The 20901-nt window shown below is 46.0% G+C and overlaps 1 protein-coding gene across 1 annotated transcript in view; it reads right to left on the reverse strand.

Moving 5' to 3' along the window:
* BMP2K (BMP2 inducible kinase) overlaps positions 1 to 19638 on the reverse strand; it is a 406412-nt gene extending 386774 nt beyond the window's left edge. Inside the window, exon 1 of the mRNA XM_063919964.1 lies at positions 18804 to 19638. Coding sequence (XP_063776034.1) covers positions 18804 to 18966 — 163 coding nt within the window. The 5' untranslated portion in view covers positions 18967 to 19638. The remainder of the gene's footprint in view (positions 1 to 18803) is intronic.
* Positions 19639 to 20901: the final 1263 nt, after the last annotated feature.

Consider the following 20901-nt stretch of genomic DNA (forward strand, 5'->3'; position numbering starts at 1 on the left):
AAAAGGGAAGAAGAAAATTACAGAACTTGCCCAGAGACGCCCAACTGAGTATCACAACTGCCAGCAAGTTAGAAGTTGTACATATTTAGATAATACGATGACTAGAAGATAAGAACTTCAGATTACATTAAATCCCCCTACAGCAGTGCTATCCAGCTTATCTATAAAGTTCTGAGTAGTTTCATATGAAAAAAACTGCAAAAATAAGTATGACAGACATCATAGAAGTGTTAAGGTCCATATAGACGGGCCGATTTGGGGAGAGATGTGTGCTGAGCGTGCGGGGGAAGACGGGGGGGGCGCTCATTTCACCCAGGCCAATCTAGCACCAGCAATAATGATGCGCGGGGCTGCGCATCGCTATCGCTGTGAGAGGTACACACGGAGCGATCGCTGCTTAAAATCTAAGCAATATGGTCAGATTGCTTAGATTTTAAGCAGTGATCGCTCCGTGAGTACCCCCCTTTACTAGTCACATAGACGCACTATGGCCTCAGAATCTTTTACGAATACTTAAGGAGAGGGGTGAATGTGAAAGGGGCAAAACACCCAATTGTGCCCCAATATATGGGTGTTTTCTAAGTGATGCAACTAATGAACAGCTGTGAAGAAAGGAGGATGGCTAATCACAGGTGTCTGAGTTATACATACGAGGTGCAGCTATTAAATAATAAGACTGCTATTGAATAACGAGACTGTACTTGAAAAAATAAACCATACAGTGTTAAAAGGGAGTGGGGGAACGTATACCTTGGAATATCCCAAAACGGTTTTACAAGTTTTACCCCACTCGCAGATAGCTGCTGTCACAAAACATTGCTCTTTTTCATTTGAGTTGTAAAAATTTTAGTCCAAAGGTAGAGCGAAGTCTTACTTAAACTGTTTACTTAAATTAACAAAAACACCAACCAAATCTTTCCGTATGCCAACATAGTCTAATGGGGCAGATTGTTTGTCACGTGAACGTGTGTTTGAGTGGCACAAAAGACTTAAAGACGGTTGTGAGGATGTTAACTCAGCATCCAAATGTTAGCAGAAATGGTAAACTTCAACAAAGAAACTGTTAGGCAGGTTTTGCGTAAAGATTTTGTCATGATGAAAGTTTGTCCCAAGATGGATCCGAGGCCTCTCACTGCCGAGCAGACAGAAAATCAAAAGCGTATTTGTACAGACATTTTGGAACAAATTCAAAATTCACATTTTTTAGACAAAGTTATACCTGTGATGAAACATGAATCTTCCAGTATGGTCCTAAGACACAACGCCAGTCCATGCATTGGGCAACGCCACCATCACCAAGAATGAAGAAAGCACATCAAAGCAAATCCAAATTCAAAGCCATGTTAATTGTTTTGTTTTATATCAAAGGTGTAATTTTGGAAGACTGGGTACCAGAAGGCACAACAGTGAATCAAAATTACTACAAAAATGTTCTAGAAACTTTGCGGGAAATAATCAGGAAGACAGAGGCCAGAGTTGTGGATACATGGTTACATCCTCCAACAACACACCAGCCCACACAGGTCTCTGTGAAGCAGTTTTTGGCCAAGAAACAGATTGCAGTGCTAGAACACCCTCCAAATTTACCAGACCTAGCACCATGTGACTTCATTTTTCCCCCCTAAAGTCAAATCCGTTTTGTTAATGAGGTAAAGAAGAAAATGATGGCGCTGTTAAGACCGCTAACAGATAATGAAATACAGCACGGCTTTGACCAATGGAAAGAAAACAAGAATGCAGCAGTGTGTGGAAGCGGAAAGGGAGTACACAGAAGGGGGACCAGCGTTAAAATGTACTCGATATAATTAAACAAATTATAGCAGCAGTCTCGTTATTTAATAGCCACACATTGTAAGAGTAGTGTCCTTTGAGAGGCTACTGGAGAATGTCGGAGAAGCACCTATTCCCAATAATGATGATGCTGGGTTATATAGCATAACGCAGCTTGCTCAAGCCATCGCTGTTTAGGTTAGATAAGTGAAATTTATCTACAGCACATTAAGATGCCAGTGCTTTTGGATACCTCCCTGAACGTGGCTGACTGAAACCATACAGTTACAGTACACCAAACCTACTGAGAAACATAGGTATGTGAAATATATCTGTATATTCATATATGTGTGTGCCTGTGCAAGCATACTGCATGTGCTATTTATATAATGCATAAAGACAAAAATAATACTGCCAGACATGAAAACTAGTTCATTACAGCTTGTAAAAACATGTAATGACATTTATATATGCTATAATGCTGTCCTACACCGTAAATACATTCTACAAGAGAACTCAAGCAGAAGCAATAACAGATTTAAGTTTTGAAAACTTTGAACTGAGGAGTGCATATTTTAGGGGTAACTGCAAGGCTGCTACCTTTTATGTAGGCGTTAGGTACGGGATACCGGCAGTCAGAATATGGACACCAGCATTCCAATTGCCTAAAATCCCAACAGGGGCGCTCAACTAAACTAACCCTAACCATAATCCTCCCCGGAAACTTACATTCAGGATTCCGGTATTGCCATTCTGGCAGCTGTCGGGATTCCAGCGCCAGTATTCTTACTGCCGGTATTCCATACGTTATGTAGCAATAAAATCATTCCACAATTACAGAGCATACTGAGTCAACTGTATTATTATTATTGCAAAAAAAGGTGTGTGTCGGGGGGGGAAGCCTCAACTTCTTCTTGACAGCACAAATGCTTTCCCCATTAGCTCAAATGCTGTCACAGTTATGAATTAGTAATGTGATTATAAAAACAGAAAGAAAAAAATAAGCATAATAAAAAAGCAATATTTTAATTTCTACAGGAATTTGCACAAAATACAATAATAGAATATTTCAGAACATAGCTGTAGACATGTGACCCACAGTTTGTATTAAGGAATGCTGGTTTGGACTGACCTCATATTGTCAATGTTTATTTCAATGTGTCCTCTTTTAGCAAGAGAAAATGCACACACAAAAAAAAAATGTTCTGCTGAAAGTACCAGAATTCCTATTAGATAAGTGTAGTGCATCATTTCAGTACAGCATCAAGGCAATGACTATTAATAACAAGTAAAAAAAAAAAAAACATTTCATAGAGATCATTATAATGCAGCTTTACACAGAACTACGCAGCAGAAACAATGGTTGGGTCCCTTGAAGAACAAATGATAATTAAAAAATGAGAACTGAGCCGAAACAGACAACATCATTTAGTTCCAAGGGACATGTGGGATCTAAGGATGTGGAAGGTTGTTTCCTTGAACAATGTGTTTATATCCCCCAAACATCCTGTTATAGTATATACTGTAGAATACAGTATTATTTGTTCTTGAGCGAAAAGGTACATTTATGGTGTATTACAAAGCACTCATTTAGCTCACAAGATCCTATACAGTTATGAAAGATTCATTTCTACTTTTGTACATGTACTTTATTATCCATTACTTACACAGTATAGTGCACACATAGTTAGTGGCGCTGTGTACAGAATATTTGGAATTCGCATCACTCCCTGCCCTAACAGAGCGTACACTCTATGGGGGTCATTCCGACCCGTTCGCACTGTTTGTCGCAGCGATGCGAACAGGTCGCTTCTGCTCATGTGCGGTGGCCGCATTGTGCAGGCGCGTCGTTACATGGTGACGGCCGCCGCCGGGCAGCGACGCTTGCTAACAAAAGCGGTCACAGCAACGACCGCAAGAAGATTGACAGGAGGAAGGCGATCCGGGGCGTCAACTGTCCGTTTTCCGGGAGTGTTTCGGTGAACGCAGGCGTGTCCAGGCGTTTCGAGGGCGGATGTCTTGACGTCAATTCCGTGACCTGCATCACTGGAACGATCGCACAGGGTAAGTAACTCTTACCCTGGTCTTCTTTTACAGTAAATATTTTTTGCATAGCAGGGCTGCACAAGCGTTCGTAGCCCTGCTATGCAGAAATACACTCCACCATAAGCGGCGTCTAGTTGATCGCACGGGCAGCAAAAAAGTTGCTACGTGCGATCAACTCGGAATGACCCCCTATGTCCCAAACCCAAGACCTCAAGTGCTGTGAGGCAGTAATGCTAACCATTACACCATCCCTGCTGCTCCAATTTTGTAACATTTGCTTGCTACTGCCTAATGAATAGCATTTGATATCGGTCCAGTAGAACATATATCTGTTTATTTGGTGACTCTTTGATAAAGACTAATTCAGGACGCTTAGAAAGTAATGTTCCCAATATTTGAAAATATAAAAAAAAAAAATTTATTAAATCTTAAGTTGGCCATACAGTAGGACAATTTTCCATACGAATGTACGATTTTTATGCCTCGTACATTGCATCGTGTGCACATACTGCATTTTTGGGGTATGATTACGATGCAATGGGCGGTCCGATAGGTCGAATGTCACATCGTCTATTCATATGTGCTGCACATATGATCAGACGGGTGTAGTATGGCTGACCGGCGGTCTCCTGACCGCCGGTCAGCTTACCGACGCCGGGATCCCGGCAGCATACCGACGCCGGGATCCCGGCGGGGAGGGGCGAGTGTAGCAAGCCCCTTGCGGGCTCGCTGCGCTCGCCACGCTGCGGGCTCGGTGGCGACCTGGGGTCGCCACGGGTTCTATTCCCACTCTATGGGTGTCGTGGACACCCACGAGTGGAAATAGTCCCTGTTGGTCGGCATGCCGACCATCGAGATACTGAGCCGGCGGGATGGTGGAGGAGGTCATGTGACTGTCGGTCAGCAGACCGCCGGTCACATGAATACCACCCGATCAGACGATCTGGGCAGCGGTGAATTAAAGGTCGTATAATAGATCATAAGGTACAAAGTCTGACCTTAAGCTATCGTACGCAGGGGAGCTGCAAGGGGGAAAATCGGAGATGACTCGCATCTAATGCTGGTCGTCCTGATGTATGGTCAGCATAACTGCTGTAAATCAATATGTAAGCTTACTTTTATTTGAGAAAATACATTATTTTAGGAAAAGGAGCTACTTTACAAAAGGACAGTAGCGCAAGATCCTTATTTTACTAGACATTAATCCAAACCAGTATCTGTAGGACTAGAACATCCCACAACACAAAAATAACATTGGAAAGAGCTTTCACGACTTTAAGAAAAAAAAAAAAAAAAAAAGTCAGGTCAATGAAAATTTAATTTACTCTTTTAGAGCAATTTGAAATATATATTTTGCTCTTTTAGCTCTCGAGTAGTAACTAGACATATACAATTTTCCTTACACCGGAAACACTGCGCCTTTAAAAACTGGAATCCCATGTCTGAATAGTAGACTAATACACTAGTAGAACATGTACAGAGATATGAAGGATGGTGATTTGGCATCCAGGAACTTAGGGAGGAGCTTTTATCTCTCGATTATACATAGAAAGATTAAACCTGCCACTCTACATTACAAGCTGTTCGTGGTAATTAGTACACTAGTAGAACATACTGTACAGAGATACTAAGGACAGTGATTTGTAATCCAAGAATTTAGGGAAGAGCTTTTACCTCTCTCCATTGTAATCTTTCTATGTATAATGGAGAGAGAAAAAAAAACTCCTCCCTAAGTTCCTGGATGCCAAATTACCGTGCTTAGGATTTCTGTACAGTATTTCCTATCTAGCCAGAAACCCTGCATCCCGTGCAAGCTGGGCGAACAACTGGAGAGGACTCGGCACACGGTTGCTTGCCACTTCCCTTTGCAGTATCACATAAACTAGTGGTTGGTCTGCCCTGAAAGCCAAGAGTCTCCTCTTTTGTATGGTACCAGTCGAGAGTCTCTGGGACACCCAGAACCAGAGATATCAGTACGCAAAGTGGACCCATTTTCCCACAGACTATAATGGGCCAGTTAATTCAGACCCACCATGGCTTGCCTTGAGCCTTGTGAGGGTCACAGAAACTTGGGGTTGGTATCCTCCGGTAGCTAATTTCTCCCCTTCCATACCAACCTAATTCTGAGCTGATTTGACCCTCAGAACCGGAGACATTAAGCTTTAAGCCCATTTGAATTGAATTTAATTTAATAGCTCACATAAAGAAATGGTCCATTGACGTTCGGTTTAACATGTTCGTTTGTATCTGTCCACACTACTTTGATTTATTGGTTTCTTTTTTTAAATCCCGACAGACAATTAATATTTTCGACAGCGGCTCTGACCTCCGCTGGTTAATCCCCACCTCCCCCCTCACCCTTCCCCTCCCCTTTATGCTGTTAGGGGACTCGGACGCTCATATTGGAAAACACAATATTTTCCACAGTCTCCCCTTTCCCTCTGCCTTTCCCTACCCCCATCATTGTGTTATGCCAGACAAAACACAATGAAGCCCAGCCATATCAGTGAGATCCGTGCAGGGCTTAATTGTGTACAGTATTAAGAGGAGTTAAAAGTGTTAAAAAAAATTCCCTGTGTGTCCTTTCTATTCTGTATTGCGGGCGTCCCCGCTAGCTCGGCCGTTATGATCAGATCTGCTATGGACTCCTGCGTTCTCAGGAGGCTGTGTCCGCCGCTATCTTAATAAAGACTGCGGAGATACAACAGTGCACACAGGATTTATCAACATACATTAATATAAATTAGAAATGTATTATTTAATTATATATGCATTTAGGACGTGACACACTGTCCACCTATGCGCATTTCTCTCCGTTATAGGGCTTCCGCAGGGCTGTAGTCATTGGTGTTGGTTTATGCCTTAGGGGACTCGGACACTCATACTGTATTTCAAAAGCACGGTATTTTCACCTGCCTTCCCCTACCCCCATCGCCCTTCACCCCTGGGAGCCTGCACAGTTCATGCAATACACAGGTCAGGTTACAAGACAGTGCAACAGTATACTGTGTATGAAAATCACAGAGAACTGCAGTCGCGTTGATACTGTAGATGTGTAAATGGTACAGTAGCAGCGATTCCTTCTCATTAAGTACAACACAGATTCTCACAACACAGATTCTCCAACGCCGATGATCTACAGTACTGTGTTGCTCGAACTGTTAGTTGCGTCAGAATACACTATTTTATATTTACTGGTATGTCTACAGGTGTTCATTACCGCTGTGAAGATAGCGAATGAGTCGCTCCTGCAGATTTACCCTGATTTGTGTGAAACCTCTGTGCACCCTTCCATTGAATGTTTTACAATGGATTACACAGAAAAAAATAATAATAATAATAAAGTGAATGTCACGTGAACACACACAAAAAAAAAAAAAAACATTGGCACTTTGGGAATCAAACCCGGGACTCTCAGCGTGTCAGGCGGGAACCTTCATCGCTAGCCCACAACACTGCATGGAAGATTCACAAGTTCATGTGTAAAAGTACTGCAAAGAGCAATTCCTTTTATGCCATTAGGGGACTCGGACGCTCATTTCGTGCACTGTACATACTGTAAAGTCAATGAGCTACATTATTCCTTTCACATATTAGTTGCGTCTGCATACACAAGTGTTTTAACACGTTCATTTGTATCTGTATAAACTATAAACACAGTGATTTGGCATCCAGGAACTTAGGGAGGAGCTTTTATCTCTCCCCATTATACTTAATACTACGGGATTTGGACGCTCACATATCCCTAACATCAATAGACCATACTGTATCTGTAACTTGTTCGTTTGCATCTGTATATGATATGCTGTACTATTTGCAAATGTACTATATATACTGTTATAGACTGTATGACATACTGTAGCATAATGTAGCGTAATGAGACGCACCAGTAAAATAGTTCTTACGCTGTAGTTCAGTTTTGTATTTTAATGGAGACCACACGCATGCGCATTGGTGATTTTAAAAAGCGACATCTGGTGGATGATATTAGGTATTACACTCAAAGGTAACGCCAAACGCTCTGTGCGCCTCCCTTCGACTAGGCACGCCTCTTTGCGCCCAGGCACGCTGCGTATGCCTGATCGCAACTAACGCCTCAACCAGCCAAGATAACGGAGGACCCATCTGTATGTCCAGGGAGACCATATAATCCCCAGGTTCTAAAGCCAGAACAATAGAGCGAAGAGTTTCCATACGAAACTTGGAGACCCTCACAAATTTGTTCAAGGACTTGAGGATGAGAAAGGGCCGGGAGGACCCATTCGGTTTCGGGATTAGGAACAGCAGTGAATAGTACCATTTGCCTCTCTGAGCCAGAGGCACCTGTACTACCACTCCTGTGTCCAGGAGGGACTGTACAACAGAATGAAGAGTTTTTGCCTTCACCTGAACCGAAGGGACGTCTGTCAGGCTAAATCGATGAGGGTGACAATTCTTGAAGGATATGGCGTAACCTCAAGTGACGACTTCCCGTACCCAGGTATCGGAAGTGGTCCTCAACCATTCCTTGGTATACCCTAGAAATCGGCCCCCCACCCTGGGATCCCCGCCCCGTCCTGCGGCAGGCTTTTCAGTTTTGGAAACAGGCTGATGGGCAGCCCCGGCCCTTTTGGGTTTGGGCTTATTGGGTTTGAAAGTGCGAACCTGTTTCGGATACGTCTGACATTTTGCTTTCCCTGAAGGACGAAAGGAGCGAAATGGAGTACTTTTAGCCTTCGGCACCGAAGGAGCAGTAGTAGGTAGACATGCTGTTTTAGCAGAAGCTAAGCCAGCCACTATCTTGTGGAGGTCTTCTCCGAAGAGAATGTCTTCCTTAAAAGGGAGTACCTCCAGGGTTTTCTTAGAGTCCAGATCCACAGACCAGGACCGTAACCAGAGAATCCGGTGAGCCAAAATGGACGTAGTAGAAGTCTTGGCCGCCAGAATACCGACATCAGAAGTCGCCTCTTTAATGTAATGAGAAGCTGTGACAATATAAGACAGACATTGTCTAGCATGATCAGAAGCGTTGGAAGGCAACTCCGCCTCCAGCTCCTGAGCCCACGCTTCAACAGCCTCTGCAGTCCATGTCGCTGCAATGGTGGGCCTATGCTCAGCACCAGTTAGGGCGTAAACTGCCTTTAAACAACCCTCCACACGCATATCAGTCGGTTCTTTCAGAAACGTGACGGTAGTTACCGGCAGAGCTGAGGATACCACCAGCCGCGCCACCTGCGAATCCACTGGCGGGGGCGTTTCCCAATTTTTACTTAGCTCCGCAGTGAGGGGGTAGCGAGCCAGCATCTTCTTGTGAGGCGTGAATTTCTTTCCTGGATTTTCCCAGGACTCCTGACGTATGTCAACTAAATGGTCAGAATGAGGTCAAACTTGTTTAACCACTTTCTGACGTTTAAACCTGTCCGGTTTCTTAGGGGCAGCATCAGGCTCTGGGTCATCAGTAATTTGAAGAATGGTCCTGATAGCCTCCAACAAGTCAGGAACAGCCACCTGTGAAACAGATTCCCCATCAAAATAGTCGGGATCAGAATCTGTGGGGTCAGTATAAACGCCATCCTCATCAGACGAGGAGTCTGGGACGTTGGTGGATTGTGAGGAAGTAATGGCCCACTTAGAGGACCCCTTGGTCTTAGGTGGGTGAGTGTTAGACTTCTGAGTAGTCAGTGATTGGTTCAACTGCTGTAACTGAGCGGACAATTGAGCTGTCTAGTTACCAGCGTATTCAATAGCGTGGAGAACGTAGCCCAAGGTGGGTCATTTTGAACCCCCGTTGCTACAGTCCCACTTTGGGGTAAGGATCCCCCAGAACCTGAACCCTCAGCTGCTATGTTTTCCTCAAATGTGTCTGCAGCATCACCACCACGCAATGTGGGGTCAGCTCCAGCACCATTGCCCTTTGTAGCTGACATATCCGAAAGCTCAATACAAGGCAACACAGTACAATATCAGCAGCATAATACCTGACAAGAACCCCCTGTGCAGTGTATCAGCACAAACAGGGAATTCAAGAGGTATATGGTGTCTAGAAATCAGAGAAAAATACACACTGAGTATATCCTGTGAACTACCTATATTAAATGATAAACCTGACGCACTTAGCCCCCACACCCCCACAGGTTATAGAATATAGGGATAGCAATCCGAGTGAGATACACGAAATGGAGGTCAGACAGCAGCTTTATGCACATACATATAGTCACACTGTACAATGCAGAAATGATGACATGCAATAAAACTGCATTAGAGTAGTACTATGTATACCTATACACTCAATAGATATAACAATGCACAGTAGATGTATATCACAGGGTACTTGTACTATATAACCCTGACTAAATGCACTCTTTCTTAACTAACAGTGTCAGCATATAGTGTGACACATATAGTCACACTGTACAATGCAGAAATGATGACATGCAATAAAACTGCAATAGAGTAGTACTATGTATACAGTGATCGCAAAAGCGCGTTTTTTACCCGTTTTTGAAGACACGGGACTCCAGTATACAAAGTGGGAGGGTCCCCGGGGACGCGCTCCTCATTCCGCGAATCCGTAAGGGGGATTTGTTTGATTGACATGCTGGCCTCGTGGTGAATGCTAGAAAGAGGAGGTGGAGCCAGTTCCCCCTCCTCTTTGGTGCCTGGCTGATTGCGGATGCCGGCTGACTCGCGGTGTCTGTAAGTGTATCGGGGGGGGGGGGGGGGGGCGGGGGTTGTCACAGGGATGAGAGGTGCTGGCAATGTGCAGGGATCGGCGTCCGTGATCTAGTGGCTAAAGCTGGGCAAAGTGACTGGGGCTTCCCGCGGTGCCGTCTGAGGCAGTGGCTGCGCTGCCGCTCTTGCCTTTGATGTGTTCTCTCAAAGCAAGAGCGGCAGCGCGGACACTGCCTCAGACGGCACCGCGGGAAGCCCCAGTCACTTTGCCCAGCTTTAGCCACTAGATCACGGACGCCGATTCCTGCTGACGTGGTGCGCTCGAATCCCGTTAGTCTGTCCGCTATGGAGACCCGGTGAACTTGGTGGCGGTAATGTATAGCTGCGGCCGTGACGCGTGTTAGTCACGGCCGTGTCAGTCACTATGCCTGGGTTTGCTGACTGGTGTCCGGGGTTCCCGCAGGGAGACTAAGTGGTCAGTAATTGCAGGCGCTGTAAAGGTTCCTTGGCTGGCTGGCGTCTTCGGAGGGAGGGGGGCTGGAGCTGTGGTCGGCTGTGTTTTTCCCCATCACCACAGGTTATGTGGTGAATCACCACCTACCCCCTACTACTACTGCACCCATCCTGCTACCACCACTACTGCACCCATCCTGCCCCCTGCTACCACCACTACTGCACCCATCCTGCCCCCTGCTACCACCACTACTGCACCCATCCTGCCCCCTGCTACCACCACTACTGCACCCATCCTGCCCCCTGCTACCACCACTACTGCACCCATCCTGCCCCCTGCTACCACCACTACTGCACCTATCTTACCCCCTGCTACCACTACTGCACCTATCCTACCCCCTACTGCACCCATCCTGCCCCCTGCTACCACCACTACTTCACCAATCCTGCCCCCTACCACTACTGCACCTATCTTACCCCCTGCTACCACTACTGCACCTATCCTACCCCCTGCTACCACTACTGCACCTATCCTACCCCCTACTGCACCCATCCTGCCCCCTGCTACCACCACTACTGCACCCATCCTGCCCCCTACCACTACTGCACCTATCTTACCCCCTGCTACCACTACTGCACCTATCCTACCCCCTACTGCACCCATCCTGCCCCCTGCTACCACCACTACTGCACCCATCCTGCCCCCTACCACTACTGCACCTATCTTACCCACTGCTACCACTACTGCACCCATCCTGCCCCCTGCTACCACCACTACACCCATCCTGCCCCCTGCTACCACCACTACTGCACCTATCTTACCCCCCTGCTACTACTACTGCACCCATCCTGCCCCTGCTACCACCACTACTGCACCCATCCTGCCCCCTGCTACCACCACTACTGCACCCATCCTGCCCCCTGCTACCACCACTACTGCACCTATCTTACCCCCTGCTACCACTACTGCACCTATCCTACCCCCTACTGCACCCATCCTGCCCCCTGCTACCACCACTACTGCACCCATCCTGCCCCCTACCACTACTGCACCTATCTTACCCACTGCTACCACTACTGCACCCATCCTGCCCCCTGCTACCACTACTGCACCTATCCTACCCCCTACTACTACTGCATCCATCCTGCCCCTGCTACCACCATTATTGCTCCCATCCTGCTACCAGTACTGCACCTATCCTACCCCCTACCACTGCTGCACCTATCTTACCCCCTGCTACCACTACTGCACCTATCATACCCCCTACGACTACTGCACTCATCCTGCCCCCTACCACTGCTGCACCTATCTTACCCCTTGCTACCACTACTGCACCTATCATACCCCCTACCACTACTGCACCGATCCTGCCCCCTACCACTGCTGCACCTATCTTACCCCCTGCTACCACTACTGCACCCATCCTGCCCCCTGCTACCACTACTGCACCTATCCTACCCCCTACTACTACTGCACCCATCCTGCCCCCTGCTACCACTACTGCTCAAATCCTGCTACCAGTACTGCACCTATCCTATCCCCTTCCACCTCTACTGCACCCATTCTGTCCCACATACCCACACAGTGCCCATTATAAACACCCCCATACCCACACAGTGCTCATTATTCACAATGCCCAGTATACACACCCCATCATACGCACACCCATACCACACAGCGCCCATCATGCGCACACCCATACCACACAGCGCCCATCATGCGCACACCCATACCACACAGCGCCCATCATGCGCACACCCATACCACACAGCGCCCATCATGCGCACACCCATACCACACAGCGCCCATCATACGCACACCCATGCCACACAGCGCCCATCATACGCACACCCATGCCACACAGCGCCCATCATACGCACACCCATGCCACATAGCGCCTATCATACACACACCCGTGCCACACAGTGCCAATTATACACACAATGCTCATAGCACCCTCTATACCCACACACTGGCCATCATACGCACCACCCATACCCACACAGTGCTCATTATACACCCCCCCCCCCCAGCGCCTAACATATGGGTACTCCATACCCACAGTGCCTATGATACATCCCCCCATACACAGTGACCAGCAAACAAACTCCCATATCCACACACAGTGCTCAGCATAGACACAAACAATCCCCAAACCAAAGCAGTGCCCAGCATACGCACACACCTCGTGTTATAGCGGTAGGGCTTCAACAAGGACACAGAGAAGCTGATCTTAAAAGTTGACGGGGAGCAGGACTCACCGAATCCTGGGTACTGATGCCTCCCTACCCCTAACACTGCCTACAGCACTTCCTGCACCTAACCCTCCATTTGCCCCGCAATACTGCCATAACTGCTGTCTACCATGTGGGGTGGTCTAATGCTATGTGGGGAGGCATAAGGGGAGCTCAAAAGCATACATTGCTATGGGACCCAGAAACTGTGAAGTAGGACCCCAATTTTTTAAAGTGAGGGGTCCCCGGGACCCACAATTTTTTCTGCTCAGCGCGATCACTGGTATACACTCAATACATATAACAATGCACAGTAAAGACTGGATGTATATCACAGGGTACTTGTACTATATAACCCTGACTAAATGCACTTTTTCTTAACTAACACTGTCAGCAGACATGTAGAATACTTAAGTGTCCTGTAAAATGCACAGCGCTGACATGCAGGCGGCTTTACAGAGGAGGATTTGCCTAAACAGTCCCAGGATCAGCTCAGCTTGAGGTAATGGCGCCCAAATGCTGACAGGGAGTGAGGGAGAGAGAGAGAGATATGCAGCTCCAGGGCGGGAACATTTACTCTAAATGGCACCCTGGGGCTGGGGGAGCGGCTACAGGTCAAAGCCTTATCCCCCTGCTGACTTCACCACCGGGTACTGTGGGCTTATATAAACGGTTTATGAGAGAAAACCGACCTGCGCCCTTGCCCTGGTGGTCTAGTGGGTTCTCTGTACTACCACAGATTCCACGTCTCCCACCGACCGGGCGGGATCGCGATTTACAGCGGGTCCCACCAGGGGACCCACTTACCTCCTCCATGAGTGCGGCCACACAATCCAGGAGAACAGCGGTCGTGTGTGTGTGTGTGTGTGTGTGTGTGAGACTAACTGGAAGAAAACTGGAGCCTCCGCTGTAGGTACTCGGCAACCAGGGCGCGGGAGTGTACAGCGCCGCTGTGGGAGGTGATGGAACTACAGCAGGAGATGTCTGACTGACATCTAACACAGTCAGTGGGGTCGATTCAATTCGGCAACTTATGAATAGCGCCGGGAATTAGCTCCCGACGCTATTCAATTCAGCTGCTAGTTACCCGCAATTGTCGGGAATTCTTCTCTCATCCCCGGGGGATGAGAGAAGAAACCCGACAAAAGTGCTGCCTCGCGGCCGGCGCAAGGCTGATTCTGTCGGGAATCAGCCTCGCGCCGGGGAGTTAAGTCGGAGAATGCCCGTTCTCCCGACAATTCAACCTGTTTAGTCGGCGAGAACGGGCCATCGTCGACATAACTGGAGCTGAATTGAATAGCGTCGGGAGCTAATTCCCGGCGCTATTCATAAGTTGCCGAATTGAATCGACCCCAGTGTCTCTGCTGCAGCCCTTGAAGTCTTCAAAATACTTTAAAAGCTTATTACAGGGCTGCTGGAGCAGCCCCCCTGTTAAGTGCCTGCTTACTACATGGCACCAACTACAAAGAGGCGGGGTTATAGAGGAGGCGGCGCTAGGCATTCTGGGAACCGTCAAAGCTTTGAGCATGTTGGTGCCTCGGATCAAGATCCTACTCTACACCCCAATGTCATTCCCTGTGGAACCTAGTGTACCCCGCAGCAGAAACATAGATTTTGAGGGCAGATCAGAACCACTTGGCCCATCTAGTCTGCCCATGTACACAAACACACACTAGGGTTAATTTTTGTTTGGCACCAATTAACCTACAAGTACCAGTATATTTTTGGAGTGTGGGAGGAAACCGGAGTACCTGGAGAAAACTCACACAGGCACGAGAAGTATATACAAACTCCACACAGTTAGGGCCATTGTGGGACTAGAACCCACGATCTCACTGGTGTAGTCAAGTACTAAAAGTGTACTTGTGCACAGGGCCCGCAGATTAAATTCAGTCCATTTTACTGCAGCTACTTGAAGCAGCACATGCTGTGTACATGTATTAGTATATTAGTCCATGCAGTCATTAGACACCTCTCTCCACCACCTAGAATTCATATCTCCAGGTCAGATGCAGTTTAAGACAGTGTTCATTGTAATAATGGTGCCTCAGACTTGGATCAGGAAACAGTTTACGTACATTTTGGATTTGCTTCTACTCTGTTCAGTATACTTTTTCTATCGGCCAGGAAGCACTTCCTTATATTAGCTGCAGGGTCTAACATAAAAGCCTTGATGAAATGCACAAGTGAAAGCCAAGAAAATAGCACAAGTTATATACGGGCAGGAGGGCACATACAAATAGTATAGTGATATTATTTGAAGATCTCAACAGATTAGAGGAAGATGCATACTACAAGCCAAGAATAAAGTAAACCCTTGTTTACAGTGTTTCATTATTTTCTATTGTGTTTATTCCACATAAGGGTTCTGATTCTGTGTTGGACATAATGCCAATATTTGCACAAATGAATTGTCCAAGTAGCTAAATAGTTGCACAACACGTGCATCCCACATTGTGTAAATACACTGTGTCGCAGATTGAGATACTTGTACTAAAACTAAAAACTTATCATGCAGAAATAGCAGATCTTGCTTCGCCTGCTACCGTTGCAAAGCAGTAGGCAGCTACCGCGATTTTTACAAAAAAATAGTCCCTCCAAGGAGAGTGAACATCAATTAACGGCAATGGCAGCATTTCATGCAATGTGCACCTCTCCCGTGTAGCAATGAAAAAACATTTCTGGCCAAAACTTTATTGACAAGCAGCCAAAATGACAAGGAGCTCTCTACCTGCTTCTCCAGTAAGGAGACGCAGATAACGGCAGCTACTGGTGACGAAGTCGGCGCTTGAGAAGACATCTGATGGTAAGTGACCTCTCTACTTACTGCCAATAGCGCTAGCAGACATAAGCCAGAGGAAACCTTTTAGTGCATATCAAGAAGCAATGCGTACAGGGACATTCTCTGTCTTTATGGAAGGCCCTCTTATCTATATAGAGGTCATATGCTGATGGAGAATCTGTACCTAGCACTGGGCAAGTGATAGCTCCAATGATGCAGGTGATGGCAGTATTTAAAAATGCACCAAACAGGATTGCTGCATTTAAAGATGCATAGTGGACATCCTAGCCCTTGCACAGTCAGACACACTCTTGTACACCAGGGAAAAAAATTCTTACTAGCATTACCTTAAAGTAGCAGACACGACTATGACAAAAAAAAACACTAATGCGGTCACAGCACCATATTTGTTTTAGTCTAATCAACAGATTTGGTTCTAGTCATTTCAAAAGAGACACAATCTAGGATTATGCGATTTTATTTAAACACATAAGCATGTCATACATAAAAAAGTACTACCTCTTAAAGATATGGTAAGCCAAAGATTCCTAGATCAAATAAAAAAAATTAAAAAAACACACAAAGAAGCCAGCAATCAACTTCTTTAACAGTATTTTATCCAGCAGGAGACAAGCAAAATAAGACACAAAAGTGCTATGCAAGCAACGTTATTACTGACAATACTTCATTTTCTATATAAAATACAGGTTGAGTATCCCATATCCAAATATTCCGAAATACGGAATATTCCGAAATACGGACTTTTCTGAGGGAGAGTGAGATAGTGAAACCTTTGTTTTCTGGTTGCTCAATGTACACAAACTTTGTTTAATACACAAAGTTATTAAAAATATTGTATTAAATGACCTTCAGGCTGTGTGTATAAGGTGTATATGAAACATAAATGAATTGTGTGAATGTACACACACTTTGTTTAATGAACAAAGTTATAAAAAATATTGGCTAAAATGACCTTCAGGCTGTGTGTATAAGGTGTATATGAAACATAAATGCATTCTGTGCTTATATTTAGTTCCCATCACCATGATATCTCATTATGGTATGCAATTATTCCAAAATACGGAAAAATCCGATATCCAAAATACCTCTGGTCCCAAGCATTTTGGATAAGGGAGACTCAACCTGTAATAGGCTTACGCTGCTTAATACATCAAGACACTTTAATTGACATGTTAAAAAACTTGTATGCTTCATACAAGACAATTCATTCTAGATGCTGTAGGTTTGTCCCACTAATTAGAATTAAAGCACCTGATATGCATGTGTCCCAAGATGTTCTGGATTTGCAGAACCAAGGACTGAAATACTGTAGGGGTAGTTTTAGAAGATTGCTAAACTTTTGACTTCACAACCCAATTGAGAGGTAATGGAAACGGTTGTCCTATTTCCTGGCAGAAGAAAACAAGAGGCACGCAAGTGGTGGTACCCAGCAATAATTAACATTATTAGCACCCAATGTTACTAAAGCCCAATGTAAAGGGGGGTACTCACGGAGAGATCCATGCTTAAAATCTAAGCAATCTGACTAGATTGCTTAAGGGAGGTACTCACGAAGAGATCCATGCTTATTTTAAGCACAGATCACTCGTGTGTACCCCCCACAGCGATAGGGCCGCGCATCGCTATTGCCGGTGCTAGATTAAGCCTGCATGCAGGCCAATCTAGCACGTCGCTCATTTCCCCCCGCTGGGTGAAATGAACGGCCCCCCGTCATCCCCCGCATCGCTCAGCACACATCTCTCCCATGTATACCAGCCTTAACTCAGTACCATCCCCGTACTGCCTCCAAGAAGAATCAACAAGAGATGCTTCCACTATCTCAGTAACATGATCCCTTTGAGTCTTAACTTCGTTTTCAAATATTTTTGTGTTGTATCCTTGTATGAGGCTCACCCATGAAAATGAAAACCCCACTGGCATCTAAACACATACTTTTATTAGCATTTTGTAAAGCGTGCAAAAACATATAACAGGGTATAGGAATGGAAGCCGCAATTGTGTTAAGGAACTGATCTAGTGTTGGGTTCATGACGTGTTAAACGCCATTGGATAACAAGTCTTAAACACTGTTCCTGAACATATTCAGCGAATGGGAATGTGTGGTTGAAAACCATCACTGCCCGTTAGTACTTCGGTATTTAATTATCAACATTCTTTTGGTAGGAGTAAATTTACAGGTTGGTAAACATAAGCCATTGGAGATTTGCATGAGAATAAGTGGAAGGTAAGAACGAGGTTTGTCATTGCTTTTACATTCAGAATATATATCGATAGCATACAACATGTGCACACTCCCTATTCATTGCACAATCATATTAAATGTGTGACTGAGTAACTTGCTCGACTAGAATGTAGGGGGGGAAAAAAAATGTTCTTGGGCAACACAGCATACTTTTACTATCATTCATAAAACACACGAAAATAAGATAACTGCGTGAAGGCTGAGACATTGTACAGGTATAATGATTTCTACAGAATAGTCTCAGATTGACTTTGCATGCTCAGAACACTAGGTTTGTCAGTGATATTATCACTATATTGCGTGTGAACAATCTCCACGGAAACACTTACCTGTACATTACCTGCAGCAATGCAAACACAAAGGGACAAGCAATGAAGGAGACTGAATGATGTCACAGTAAGACACACTAAGCACTTGGACATATCTGTATGTGTTCTGTGTGAAGCTGCTGGAGTAGACATACTGCACATCTAATAGTATGCAATCACATATGTTCAACACTTGCATACATGTTGTACTAAGCAAGATATTTAACTAGCAATATTTTTAGTAAACATCAGGCCAAAAAATGTAAGCATATTATAAACTGTAAAGGTATATTACCTTCTGCCACAAGCTCCTCCACAGTCACCTGGTGACGCCCAATGGTGAATCCTCTGCCCACTGTCACCGCTCCACTGACATAATTTCCAGATGATCCTACACCCATACTTGACCCACCGCCTCCACCACTCTCTGACTTGGGCATTCGAGAAAACTTCTTCATGGTGTCCTGACCTGACCAGCACCCACAAGAAATTGCAGCACTCCTGGTGTGTATGCACAAAGCCTGGCAGCCCACAAGCACAATGCCACACGTTCTACAGCTATGGCCAGTTACAGGGCAACAGTGTGCTATTCACACAGACACACACAAGGTGAACGCAGCAGCAATCACAGTGATACAGACAGGAGTCACACTGACAAAGTAGCAGACGATTGAATTACTGGCACACACTCACGCATACAATGAGAGAGGAAGGCACTGGAACATAAAATGCACACACTACAGCAGGCTAATAAACCGCACCTGCAGCATGACAAGTACAGCCAAACGCTCACATCTGTGACACACAGGCGGGGAACTGCAACATGCATGACCCGCAAACAAGGCAGTGCCCCATGATCCCCCCTGCAGCTACAATATCACATCCAGCACACGCATCTGTCACACATACACAGCGCGGGGCTGCAGCTGCCACCCCTGCCTGCACTCCTATTCCCCGGACTGCTCACTGCTGGGGCTGTTATTGTCGGTTTCCCTGATTGTTGAAGTACTGGAAACGGAAGAGGAGAATCCGAAGTTCATCCATTCAGAGGCCAAAAACCTCCTCCTCCTCTGCCGCCGCCGCCGCTGCTGCAGCTCTAGTTGCAGCTCCTCCCCGCGCCCGCCCAGGAAACTGACAGCGAGCGAGAGGGAGAGTGGAGCCCTCACTTACCGCACACTCACACGCCCCTACTGCTCACTTACCACCCAACGTGCTGCACACTCATTCACTCACTACTAATGCTCACATACCACCCATCATGCTGCACACTCCCACATTACTAATGCTCACTTACAGCTCATCATGCTGCACACACACTACTAATGCTCACTTACCGCTCATCATGCTACCCACTCACACACTACTACTGCTCACTTGCTACTTACTCATCATGCTGCACACACACTACTAATGCTCACTTACCGCCCATCATGCTGCACACACACACACTCTACTAATGCTCACTTACTTTCTTATGCTGCACACACACACTCTACTAATGCTCACTTACTTTCTCATGCTGCACACTCACACACTACTACTGCTGCTCACTTACAGCTCCTCATGCTGCACACTCACATACTGTACACTAGCAATGCTCACGTAAGGCTCAGCATGCTGCACGCATACACATTACTACTGCTCACTTGCCACTCATCATGATGCATACTCTCACACTACTAGTTCTCGCTCACCACCCATCATGCTATACACACACTAGCAAGCTCACCTCCCATCATGCTGTACACTCACACACTACTACTGCTCACTTACCACCTATCATGCTGCACACTACTAATGCTCACTTACCGCCCATCTTGCTGCACACTCACACACTACTACAGCTCACTTCACTCTTATCATGCTGCATACTCACATACTGTACACTAGCAATATTCACTTGCCACTTATCATGCTGTACACTCACACACTGTTAATGCTCGCTCACTGCCCATCATGCTGCTCACACACTACTACTGCTCACTTACTGTCCATAATGCTGCACACTCACACACTACTACTGCTCACTTACCGTCCATAATGCTGCATAATCACACACTACTAATGCTCACACACTGCTACTGCTAACTTACCGCCCATCTTGCTGCATGCTCACACACTACTAATGCTCACTTACCGCCCATCATGCTGCACACTCACACACTACTACTGCTCATTTGCCACTCATCATACTGCACACTCACACACTACTACTGCTCACTTACCGCCCATCATGCTCCACATTCTCACACTTCTACTGCTCACTTACCGCCCATCATGCTGCACACTCACACACTACTACTGCTCACTTGCCACTTATCATGCTGCACACTCACATACTACTACTGCTCACTTACCGCCCATCATGCTGCACACTCACACTATCAAAACTA

This window comes from Pseudophryne corroboree, chromosome 1 (assembly GCF_028390025.1).
Source record: "Pseudophryne corroboree isolate aPseCor3 chromosome 1, aPseCor3.hap2, whole genome shotgun sequence".
NCBI lineage: Eukaryota > Metazoa > Chordata > Amphibia > Anura > Myobatrachidae > Pseudophryne > Pseudophryne corroboree.